This window comes from Populus alba, chromosome 1, assembly GCF_005239225.2.
Source record: "Populus alba chromosome 1, ASM523922v2, whole genome shotgun sequence".
NCBI classification, from domain to species: Eukaryota; Viridiplantae; Streptophyta; class Magnoliopsida; order Malpighiales; family Salicaceae; genus Populus; species Populus alba.
Genome location: NC_133284.1, coordinates 42,937,412 through 42,951,212, shown reverse-complemented (window position 1 = coordinate 42,951,212; position 13,801 = coordinate 42,937,412). Strand labels below are relative to the sequence as shown.

Genomic DNA, 13,801 nt, shown 5'->3' with positions numbered 1-13,801 from the left:
GTGCATTTTAACCCCCAATTGACAAGCAAACTTCATATTTCTTCAATTTGACCCATGATTTGGTCAATTTCAGCCACTATATTTATGCGCCTTGATCATTGGTTTTGGATTTCTTCAATCAAGTTCATATTAAACTTTAATATTTATGCAATTAAACCCCTAATTTGTCTAAATTAACTACTAAAAATTACAATTCAACCCCCAAACTTTAATGTCTTCCAATTAAAACCTAAATTCACTTTTAAAAATCAATTTTCTTATAATTAAGCCCTCAATAAATTAAAATAAACCTTGAAAAATTCTAATTGAGTCGTTAAACATCCAATTTTGAATTTTCGTACTCAATTTGAATTTTCTTTGTTAATAGGGCCTTTATCAATCAAAAATACATGAAATTTTTTTTTATCTTGTATATTTGATCTTTCTCGGCCAATCTTCAACAATTTCCTAGGCGTTTATGGCCATACTCTTATCACTGATATATCTTTTTTTCTTCCTACAAATTTTTTTGTATTTTTTCGTTTTTTTTTGTATTTTCTGTTTGTGTAGCATCCAAAAAATGAGTAACTACACCGTCAGTAATTGTACTTCCAACAAAATCAGGCTTTAAACACCTATAAAATATTCCATCGATGTTTTGCTATTTTTTTTGGTAATGCACATAATATAATAAAATTTAGGAGAAAATACTAAAAATTAAGATGAGGAAGAGAGTGTAAAATCTAGAAAAACATAGTGTAATTTTTTTTCCACCTCTTTTATAGTGGATTTTGGAAGCTAAAAAGATAAGAAATTAATCCTTGTAATAAATAAAACTAATCCCCACCATTATCAACTTTGATTATCATTTCTAGAAAGAGAATTGAGTGAGTTTATTTATTATATTATCATTTTGAATTTGTATTTGTAGGAAGACTTTTAAAAACAACTCTTGTAAATATACCGTTTTAACCATGATCTAATTGAAGATGCATAAGCCCGTGAAAATTATTCGAAAAATATGGACCCTAATTGATAAAATACACACCCGTGTTACACACTTTATTAATTTATGGTCTTCAATGGGATCACATCATTTAATTTTACAGTTATGCCTTATTTGTTTCAAGGAAAATGAATTCCAGGAATTTATTTTCCTCATTTTCCCATGTTTGGTGACAATGCGGAAAGTAAGTCAAAGGAAAATCAATTCCAGTCAACAAAAAAATTCACTTTCCCCGCAGGAAAGTGTTTTCCTTTCCTTGTCAAAAGGAAAACACTTTCCTAATCTTTGGCTCCGTTGATAAAACACTTCTTTCTCCTCTCTGCATCTCTGTCCAAAAACAAAAACAGTTGAAAAGCAAGAAGATTTGAGAGAATTGGGGGATCGTATTCTATCAATTTGAATTTGTTCTGGTTGAGCTAAAAATAGGACAAAATTAACCCATTCAAGAAGAAACCAAAACAGACAAGATCATAAAGACAACAGAAATAGAAAGCTATATTCACATTAATGAAATTGAAACTGAGAGAAGCTCAGAAAACCAGAACTTGAAAAAAAACAGAGCTTGAAACAAGGGAGATGCAGTGGTTACAAAAAAAAAAGATTGAAAAATTGATGAAATTAAGAGAAAATAAGAACTGGGTTTTGAAGAGGGATGGTTTTTAGAGGTGGGTTCTCAATTTTGAGGGATTTGGTGGAGAGGAGTTGGAGAATTGAAGCTGTTGGATTTCAAGAAATATCGGTTCATTTTTAATATCTATCTCATTCTCTCTCTCTTACATTGCTTTCTCCATGTCTCTCTCTCTCTCTTTGTTTTTCCACATCTATCTGCCTTTCCTTTGGTCTTCCTGTAAAAGGAGCAGACATTGCTGAGCTTTATATAAATATAAATAATGGTGGGCTCCGTCTCAGTTCTGTTCCCTCGTTGTGTTTTGTATCAAAATGGATGAACGGTGATCGTCCGATCTGATCTCATGATGAATGTACATTTCACAAGCTTATTTCTCTATAATATGATATGATATATTTAATTATATTTTATAAAATAAGCTATGTATGAATATAGGATATAATAAAAAAAATTCATCATTATGCTTTTTAGATTTCATTTTTTTTTTATTGTAAGTGATTAAATATTTTATATATATTAGATAAACTTGAAAAAAAAAATTAATTCATTAATAAATTATTTTCTAGTTCATTTTCCATAACACTACCAAACATCGGAAAATACTTTCTCGGAATTCACTTTTTCCCGGAATTCACTTTTCAAAAGGAAACCACTTTCCTACAAACAAACGGAGCCTAGAAAGTGTTTTTGTAAAAAATTAATTTTTTTATTTTAAATTAACTTTTTTATATATTTTTAATTTTTTTAAAATATATTAATATTAAAAAAAATATATTAAAAAAATATATTATTTTAATTTTTTTAAAAATATATTAATATTAAAAATAAATATTAAAAAATATATTATTTTAATATATATTTAAATAAAAATTATTTTAAAAACAATAACTACAGCATTCACGTATTTTAAATATGTGAAGACTTGGCAAGTAAATGCCAAAGACCCAGACCAGTTCAACGGTCGTCTCGTGATTTAAGTGGATTAAAGATGTGAAAGCATGTACTAGCCGAGCTAATCACAAACCGACGAAAGCATGTTAGATATAAGTAACAAATCAATATGGAGACTAAACTCCATTGACGAGAAAAAAAGAAGAAGAAGAAGAAGAAGAAATATCCTTTTTATTTTTAATTTATTTTGATATAGCTGTCATGTATAATTAATTAAGTACGCGTGATGGGAACGCCACTTTTCCCAGCAAATTCTTTCTTATAGTACTTTCCGAGCAATGGTTAAGGAATTGTGATTTCTGATTAAATTCTGCTTAAAAGAAGACTAAATTTGCATGTTTTAGCATTGGCGGGATCTAGGATTAAATATTTTTAAGAACGAATTTAATAATTTTAAATATTTAAAGTTATATTAAAAATATTTATAAAAGTACACGTACCAAAATAAATTGAGGGCCCTTTCTATCTTATCTCAATAAACAAAAAAACAAATATTGTAACAATAATCAAAGTGAAATTAAAAAAATAAAAAATAAATATAAATCAAGATATTCAATCATATAAAATAAAATGTTTCCTGATTATGTTTATTGAATTTTTTTTATTGAAATCGATAAAATATAATAGAAAGAGAAACACAAATTAATCTGAATGAGCAAATCCACATCCTAAAAAAGTATTACGCAAAGCGGAACACATAAGAAATAATATTTTAAAATGAATATTTTTTATTTTAACAAATAAAGTTCATTTGTATAAAAAAATTATAGATATATTATAATAGTATCTTCAAAAATCAAACATAAGCAAAACAATTTTAAAAAAACTTATATTAAAAAAAGACATGCAAAACTCGTGATCTAAGTCATACAAACTTATAGAAATGAAATCAAAGATAATCACAAAATCAATATTAAAAAAAACTAATGCAGAATGATAAAATTATCAAAACAAAAAAGATGTTGAATGACGTTAACTTTTCAAATTTGTGACCCAGGTCATCAGATCAGAAGGTCTACAAATGAAATAAAAAATAAAGTCAAACTCCTAACAAATCAAATATCAAAACATGAAACTAGGAAAGAAAATCAATTACACAAAATAACATAAAAAAGTTAATTAAAAGAATAAAGGTGAAAAAAAAAATAAACTAGAGAGAAAAACAAAATTTTTCAATCGAAAAGTCAAATTGAATTGAAAAATAGCTTTAACAAAAGGGAAAACAAATCAAAAGAATGAGGGTCAAATTGAAAAAAAAAATAAAACAAAACAACATAAACTTTGATTGAAAAATAAAATAGAAAGCCAATAAAACTTTAACAAAAAGAGCCAAGAAAATAAATTAAAAATCAAAACAATAAGGAATAAAATAAAAACAAAATATGAGAAATTATAATTAAAGGACAAATTTGAAAACAAACAAAACTTTTATAAAATGAACAAGAACGAAATAAGAAATAGAAAAAAAATATGGATTAAAACTAAAAATAAAAAAATAAAGAACTTTGATTGAAGGATGAAATTGAAAGCAAATAAATCTTTAACAAAAGGTCAAATGAAATAAATTAAAAATAAAAAGAATAAGAATTGAAATGAAAAAAAAAAAAAACATATGCGAAATATTAATTGAATGACTAAATTGAAAATAAGCAAAATTTTTATAAAAGGGAATAAGAATTAAATAAAAAATAAAAAGAATGAGAATTGAAATTTAAAAGGCAAAAACAAAGAGGATAATGATGCACTTTGTTTAGCAGAAGTGAGAAAAGAAGGGAAAAAAACAACAATTGGAGACAATCCAAACACCATACGATGCTATGTGCTATACCATGAGGAAACGAACATGGCGGTGCTTTCAAAGACATGACTAAAGGTCAGGTTTGGGCGCCAGTGGCTTTATCCTTGCTGCTTAAATGGTGCGAATGCCACTCACTCATTAGTGTGTAATGACCATGCGCCAACTGCTTTCTTGAATAAAAAAATTAAAAAGTTAACATCAAAAAATACCAAAATATGACCATAGTTATTACCAAAAAACCACGTGTGAAATTACTAAAGTACCCCCATATACAAACCTTATTTTTGTCATTTTTAAGGTCAATAATGTATTTTAATTGTACATGAAGAAGGGAAAAACCAAAATCCCAAAATTGTTTTTATCCTGGGGGTAAAGAATTATTTTTACTGTTTAAAACCATATGAAAAGTAAAAAAAAAAATAATAATAATTTGATCAACAACTCTAAATTTTATTGATCTTGAGGGTAAAAATGTATTTTTATTGTATAAAATTCTTTAAAAGACTAACATACCCCCAACAATTTCTTAATAACCAATGAGCTAGTGAAAAAGATCAAAGCACCTTGAACCTTCAAGGGTTTTTTTTTTTCAAGGACAAAAAGATAATTTCATTATAGTAATCCACATAAACTGTGTTTAGTACTGTTACAATAAATATCTCACGCCCTATATATTTTTGGTATTTTTTGTTTTGTCAAAATCCAATATTTTACCCTTCTTTTTGTATATATTTCAAATATCAAAAAAGTGTTTTTAGTAGATTTAGTAAATTTTAATTATTTTTGTTATTTTAGTCATTTTTGTTAAAGAAAGTGCAAAAGAGAAAAATAATATATATATATATATATATATATATATATATATATAATATAGGGTTGAAATCAAAACAATAATTGAATATCACATGTAAAAATTAAGTTTAGGTATTTTTGGGTTCTAATTAAGGGCTGAATTGAAGAAAATGACTTAAATTGTTTTAATTTGTCTAAAACTAAAGAAAATGGAAGTTTAAGGATGAGTTTGAAATACATAATCAAGTTATAAAATCAAATAAGAGCTTAATTGAAGAAAAAAAAATTAAAATTGCATACCATATCAGCTTACAAATGAAGAATTAAAGAACCAAGGACTCATGTGAGAGCAATGAAGATAACAAAGGGCATGTTGTATTTCAATCAAAGTCTAAATTGAAATAAATTAAGGAATAAGAGGTGGAAATGACCTAAGTTAGAAAAATTCAAAGGCCAAGAACTAAAGCACAAAAAATGCTAAATATGGATATAGATGAAGTTTGGCATGATTTTAATTTAGAAAACTTAATTCTAATTAAAACCAAAATCATGTCATTTCAAATTAAATGAAACAATGCTTTTCTTTTTTCTTTTTTTTAGAAAGAGTAGGCTTTGAAGATTCAAACAAAACAATGTTGTTTTGTTCATGAATCTATATATTTTCTAGGCAAGGCAGGAATGGTTGATTGTCATGCGATCTTTTGACTTAATTTCTAATCTTGATTGATTTTCTTAATTGCATATAATGCAAGAATCAGGTGATTCTGGTCTTATAAATCAGGTCATGAATTTAGAAGATTAGCGTGTGTTGACTCGAATTTTTTCGGGTCTTTTTTTTATATATTTTTTTAAATTTTAGTTTTTAATATTTAATTAATTAAAAATTGAGTTTTATAAAATTTTATTTACTTTTATAGAATTATTTTAATCTTAATATTTAATATTTTTAATTATCGTAAAACTAAATTATGATCTTTTTATATTTTTTTTTTTAGTTTAACGTGTGTGTTTGAGCCAGCTTGTGCGTTATACACCTTGCTATTAGAGATCCCTATGAATATATATTTATGAATTTTTTAAAATAAGAACTCTATGTGAACTACCTTTTCCAAGGAACAAAATAATCAGTGCACTGATGAGACAATCCAGGGTTTGAATAGTTCAGCGTTTGGACCGCGTATGCCCCAAGTGTGACTCAAGAAGTATTTTATTTTCCTATAAAATACAAGTTAAACATCTCCTCTTCCTCCATTTCACAATAGACTTGAAACCTAAGAGAGTATTTCACCGAAATTGACTGCCTTCGGTTTCTGTTGCTGTTGAGAATGAAGGTAAGTATTTTCTCCTACAGAACTCAGAGAATAAGAAATGCAAGCTTTTACTATATGTGATTAACATTTACGTAAGCGGGAATGTTTGTTGTTCAATGGTGCAGCAAAAAATAGTTATGGAGGTATCGATGAACTCCAGCAAACACAGAACGAGGGCTATGAAGATTGCTGCGGTCGCAAACGGTATTTAGCATTCCTTAATTTCGAATGAACATGTTTTGCTTTCCAGAACTGTACGATGATCGATCAGGAGACTTACCATGTTAGAGAAATACTGTTACTGGGCTCCGCCAATTGCAAGGAAAAAATACATTTTGGTTCATTGAGTATTCTTTTTTAGTAGGCTTTGTCGTTTCATGCAGCTAACATGGTGCAAACGCTTCATTTTCTTTTTCTTTCTTTGTTGTTTTCCCTCCATATAAAACTTCTCTAAATGTTTACTTTGTAACAGTAACATGTTATGAAATCTTGGGTTCTGATACGGAGCTTATTATGTTGGACAGGTGTGAATTCTGTGGAGATAGAAGGGACAGACAAAGTTGTGGTGATTGGGGATGGAGTTGACTCGGTTAAGCTAGCCCGTGCCCTCAAGAAACAATTTGGGCATGTTATGATAGTGAGTGTCAAAGAAGAGAAAGAAGAGGAAGAAGAGGAAGAAGAGGAAGAGAAAGACGTGCTGTATTGGCCATATAATTACACTCATCACTATCCTGCACCTCTGGTGTACGAAAACATTTACTCTCCATCCCTACCACCTACTTGTTCCATCCTTTGAGATATATCTGTATAATTTTCCTTGTTATTTATGATATATCAAAGATATATGTTCTTGTTTACAAGAGTTTAAAACCTGTGATTTGCGAATTCTATATATAGTTAAAGCTCGAGCATGCATGCAGTGCTCAGCTTACAGCTTCAGTATCGTAATATTAATGGAATTGTATATCATTCACAGAAATGGAATTATATATAATATAAATGAGATGGATTGATATTCTATTAATTAATCTAGGTTTTTATATCAGAGATGATATCCATCCTAGCACTTGAAATAAAAAGCGTGGGCCGGAAGGGATGGTGGCTGATGATGCTTCCAAACGGAAGCTAGGCAACTTTGTGGTAAACGGTGAAGTGGATCAACTGGTGTTGTTGCTTTCTTTCCTTTTTTTTCTTTTATCTATTTGTATCAGATAATTCATACAGAGGTGCAAGATTTTTCTCAATTTATAATTATCGACAAAATTTCCATCGGTGCTTTTAATTAAATACTATTGATAGAAAGTCCATCGTCTATCTTTTTCCACTATTAACACATAGATTACCCTTTTTTATGGAATATCGTCGATGGATATTTTCTGAAAAAAATGAAATAATTATCCACTGGTTATTTTCATACAAGATTTTTTTTTTTTTTGAAGAATATTATTGAAATAATGTCTAATAGAAAAGGGCTGGAAGAAGGTTATGTCGGAAATTAGATAGTTTCCTATAGTGGGATAATTCGTTTTTATTTTTTGGAAGTTTTTTTCTTAAAAAAAAAAAAATGTGCATTGTCTGAATCATTTGGTTGGTTTTCTTAAAATACATAGTTTGTTTCTTAATCTTCAGAAATTGAACTTTTTGTAACGAATAATAAAATTATACCATCGAAACATTTAAAATATCTATTTATATATAAAAAAAGTTACTTCGGATATAATGGAGGTTTATGTTAAACATTAATTACTCACCATATCTTTAATGTTTGCCTGCGAAAAAAAAAATCCAAAACAAATTCCTTGTAAGCAAGTAGGGTAAGATATCCAAGTGTCAAGACACAGGAGAAAAATGTTTATGCTTTTGAGTCTGGCACCAGCAAGCTCCAATGATGATAGTCAATAATTTCTTAGTGGTCAAGTAGAAGAGCAAAGATAAATTTGTTTATGTGTTTTAAAAATATTTTTAAAAATTTTAATTTTTTTTATTTTTTATTAATTTTAAATTAATATATTTTGAATGTTTTTTAAATTATTTTGATGTGTTATATTAATAATAATTTTTAAAAATAAAAAATATCATTGACATATATATTTTAATACAAAAAATATTATTTAAAAAAATAATCACAACTAAACTATTAAATAAATATAAAGACTCAACAAGTAATAAATAATAAAAGAGCTAGAATTTTCGACCGTCGACTCGCCAAATGGAAATTTCAGAGCAACAAAGCTAGTAGAGGACAAATCAACACTAGGTGAACTATACAATTAAAATCATGTCGGACCCAAAACACAAGTTTTAGAGACTTTACATCCCATTGACTACGAAAAACAATTTAATTTTGCCCAACTAGGTGCTTTCTTTAATGCTTTTGATAGAAAATATATTGAACGGGTCTTCTTCAGTTGGCGCGACGGGAACGTGACTTTTGTTTTTTCTTCTCTCATGTATTTTCTTAAGATTTGTTACCCGCACTACACTGCAGTCCAAGCGTTTTATTTTTCAACTTAAAAAACCTTAAAAAATATTAAGAATTATTGATTCAAATAATAATTCAAAAAATATAACAAAAAACGAAAACATTTACTGTACTTGTGGGGTCCGTTTCAGTGTTGACTTTTTTAGCTTTTAAGGTTAAGAAAACAAAAACAAAAATAAAAAAAGGCTAGCTGATATACAGTGTTTATCATGTATACTATGCAAAGATATTAACATCATGGTTCAAGAAAAAAAAAACTTTTAACTATCGATTAATACTGACAATGAATTTAGTTTATCGAAGGATAAATTTTATGCTTACACTTACATAAATTTAGTTAATATTATAGGTAGCATATCAATAAATATCATAATAATAAAAAAGCAAAACATTGATGAAATATTTTATCGATGTAAACACACTAAATTTGTTAGTATAAAAATCATTGATAGATTTACATATCAATAGAAATGTGTCGTCAGAAATATCTCGTTGTGGATGTAATATATGTAAGTAATTTTATTTGTGATTTTTATACTGACAGATATAGTGACAACTTATTGTTGTCGGTCCTTAAAAAAGAAGCCGATCAATATCTGTCGTCAAATTCACTAGTGAATATTACTAACAAATTTTTGATGGATATGTTCTTTGACAATATATTTGTCTCACTAACATGTTCGTTGATAGAATCATCGACGACATATTCTATTTGTTTTCATCAAGGTGTATATTAAAACAGTTAACAACTCTATGTAATTCTCCAATAAAAAGGTTAATATTTATAGACAAAATTTCCGTCAGTGTTCATCAAAACAATTAATAATGAAAAGGTAGATCATTTAATGATGAACTTTTCATCGGTCTTTAAACAAATTGTTTTTATGAAAAAAATGCTATCAAAAAATTTCATAAAGGCATTAAACAACTAATTTAAATTAACGAACAAATTTTATATAATATAATAATCAATTACGAGCTCCAGGTGCATGTGAATATGGGGGTTGAGGGGGATGAAAATCTCATAGAGGTTTGTAGAGGAGAGGATACTGACTAGGAAAGTATGCTATGATCTTCTCCAACAACTATTTTTATTCTTCATATTTTGCTCCATTTCAGCCCTTAAAAAGCACCAACTCATTATTTAACCAACTCTTCAACGATCGGTGATGGTTGACTCAGGTCGGATTGTGGGGAGCCTACAATCAAGACAATACAACCTGATCTTATATTTCGAGTTGTAATCATAGATATATCATAAACCCAATTTCTATAAGGTCCAACGGTTACTCTAGCCTAATTACAAATCCAAATCATATTTTTGATGAGTTGAAGGGTCATTTCCATGTTTGGCATGCATGATGATACTATATTGTTCCTACACCAAAGAAAAATAAATTAGAGATTTGGATGAAAAAAATTAATCCAAATAATATACAAAAGGTTTCAAAGTCTACTTACAATGAACACCTCAGATCAACTATCAACAAACAATTGCATCTCTTTTCATCAATCTTCCTCTCGTATATGTGTTTTGTATACAACTTTATTGAAGTAGACTCACACTAAAATTGTGTAGATTGCAAAATAAATCAATACTTAAACCTTATCACAAATAATAACTATCATTTGAAAAAATAAAACTTAAAAATAAATCACTACTTAAACGAAGTAACCCGCTAATATGCTTGCTACAAAACTAAACTACTTTATGTTTATAGATTATATATTTTAATTTTAAAATGTTTAGAGATTCACTTTAACATTAAACTTACCACTTATATATAATATAATTAAGATGGATTCAAATTCTATTAATTAATCTAGGTTTTTATATCAGAGATGATATCCATCTTAACACTTATATATCCAGTGAATGATGCATGGGCCGAAAGAGATGCTGGCTATTGTTGATGCCTCCAAACGAAAGCTAGGCAACTTTGTGGTAGACAGTGAAGTGGATTGGTATTGACAAGGGAGGCAGGATCTAATGGCGTTGTTGCTTTCTTTACTTTTTTTCATTTATCTATTTGTATCAGATAATTCGTACAGAGGTGCAAGATTTTTCTCAATTTATAATTATCGACAAAATTTCCATCGGTGCTTTTAATTAAATACTACTAATAGAAAAACAAATATTTAACATTAACAATGAAAATACATTAACAATACATTGCATCTGTAATATTTAACATCTCGAATGGATACATCCATCTATATTGGATCGGGCCTCCAACTTTTACTTCATATAGTAAATGTATGGGTAGATGCTTCATACAGTAAGAAAACAATGGAGGGAATATCATCTTAAGTTTGTATATTTTCTCGATGATATTCATTTCAAGCCTCTCAATGTGTTGTGTCTGTAACTTGCCGAAGCATATATCTCTAAAGAAATGACTAATCTTCGTTAGTGCATCCCATATTCCCTTTGGCAATAAATCACAATAAGCTAGTGGAATGAGTGTTTACATAAACACGTGACAGTTATGACTCTTTATTCCATACAATCTACATTCCTCCAAATTAACTAAGTTTGATATGTTTGAATCATGCTCATGAAGAAAACGCAAAGTCTTAAGCCATTGGTAGACTAGTAGTTATGCATTCTTCTCTAAGGTGAACCTTGCTTTTGAATTTGCGACCTGTGACCCATAAAAAACTAACACCATATTTTATGATGAAAAAACAATGTTATATCCATTCTAGACTTGATGTTGTCCTTTATCTTTCTCTTTACGTCGATAACCATATTAAAAATGTTCTCAAACACATTCTTTTTTATATATGCATGATATTAAGGTTATGGCGGAGGAGATTGGTCTTTCAATAAGAAAGATCTCATAAAATACTTCGTTTTACCTAGTTGTGGGTCAAACCAAAACTAGAAAACTTCTGCTTACCATATTAGAAACTAAACACAATGTCACCATACTCTAACAACATGTCATGCAATTCTGTACCAGAAAGACATGGGGGTGCAACATTGTTTTCAACTATGCCAACAAAAAAATATTTTCTACTATGATTTGTTGGCAAGAAATGTCGGTGCAAAAAAAAAAAGATATTTTACCACCGTTTGTTAACGTGAATACCTTGTTATTTTCGATGTAGTATGAACATGCTAGTTTTCCATTGGTGCTCCAACTAGAAATCATTCTATTAGTTGGAAAATCACATCAAAGTTGCCCTCATAAAAAAAATTTATTTTCTCGATACATCATAAGTCAAAGTCCTTGGTGGGATTGAAATCATTTTATAAGCTGGAAAATCACATCAAAGCTTAGACTGGTAGGATTGGGTATGACCATGGCTAAAAACATAAACTTCAGCCTCATATACATCTCTGGTGGCAAGTTGTAAACCGTGAGTATAATTGGCCAACAAGAATAAGGAGCAATAAATGACTTGAATAGGTTGAATTTGTCTGTACACAACCCAAGATGTACGTTCCTTAATTTAGCTGAAAAGTGAGGATGCACACTATTAAAGTGTTTCCATGCTTCACCATTAGAAGGATGCACCATTACTCTATCCACCACATCATGTGATTGGTGCCAAATCATGTGCTCAACAGTTTTTGATGACATGAATAACATTTGCAATCTAAGTGTGATTGAGAAGTATCTAAATTTTTTTATATGTTATAAGAATCTTTCCCATACCAGTTCTAGGTTTGTAATGGGAATTTCTACACGTCATGCATTCGATTAGCTCAATATTTTTAAGGTAGCATAATATGCAGAAGTTTGGACACATATTAATTTTCTAGAATCATAAACCGAGGGGTTTCATGATGGACTTAGCATCATAAAAGCTCTCTTTCAGCCTGTTCCTTTCAGGTGAAATGTTTTTCGCCAATTCGATAATTATGTCATAACCGGCCTCACTCAACTCATAATCCAACTTGATGGTGAACACCTATGCAATGACCAATAATTTACTGTGATTTATGCAGTCATCCCATAATGGTTCATCAGAATCTTTCAAAAGATCAAAAAACTTAACCATGTCTGCATTAGGTTCTTCTTCTACGATTGGACATTGACTAGCATTACCTTGATTCATTCTCATTGCATCTATAACCATATTCCTGTAAGGATTATTGTTGTCACTTACAACTCTATGCACGTTGCTAGCACTAGAAGTTAATTCATCCATCCTTTGTACCATGCTCTTGTTATGAACAAATAGTTCTCTGTGTGCATACCAACACATGTAATCCTCCATAAACCCTTTGTGTAGAAGATGCATCGTTACAACATTTGGAAGATGAAACTTTTTACTTTTATACCTTCTGCATGGATACCAAATACCGCCTCCATTAATATTTCTCAGAATAGATTTTGCAAAATGAATAAAACTCTAAAGCCCATTATAATAATCCATCCTCCGCAATCCTTTTGGTGAATCTTGATACATTTACGAACGATCATCCATGACTTCTTTCGAACCTCTATAAAATAATGATGACAACATATATTAATTAACTACATTAATTACATAAATTTACATAAATATTGGTTTAGCTCAAGATTATCCAACTTACTTTCAAACTTCTCTTAAATATTCATTATCAATTATCTACGTACATACAATTAATTATACACATTAATTTACAAAAATTACACAACTCGGCAATAAAATTAACAAAAATTAAAATAAACCCGTTAAACAAGTCATCATTTATTTCATCACAACACACCTAAGTTGGTAATTCGACATAAGTTTCAACAATTTACAAACAAATACAGTCTTACAAAATCTAAAACAAATCATAACAAGTACAAAATTTTAAATTCATACTACAAGTTTGTTTGAGAAAAAATAATAAAACAAATAAACGCTAAAAGAA

At 28.8% G+C, this 13,801-nt stretch overlaps 1 protein-coding gene across 1 annotated transcript; it reads left to right on the top strand.

Moving 5' to 3' along the window:
• Positions 1–6,373: 6,373 nt before the first annotated feature.
• On the top strand, positions 6,374–7,492 carry LOC118063566 (heavy metal-associated isoprenylated plant protein 47). The gene is made up of 3 exons (XM_035077627.2): positions 6,374–6,485; positions 6,590–6,668; positions 6,989–7,492. Exons 1-3 carry the CDS (start codon positions 6,480–6,482, stop codon positions 7,258–7,260), a joined length of 357 nt encoding a protein of 118 aa, XP_034933518.1. The 5' UTR covers positions 6,374–6,479; the 3' UTR covers positions 7,261–7,492.
• The last annotated feature ends 6,309 nt before the right edge of the window (positions 7,493–13,801 follow it).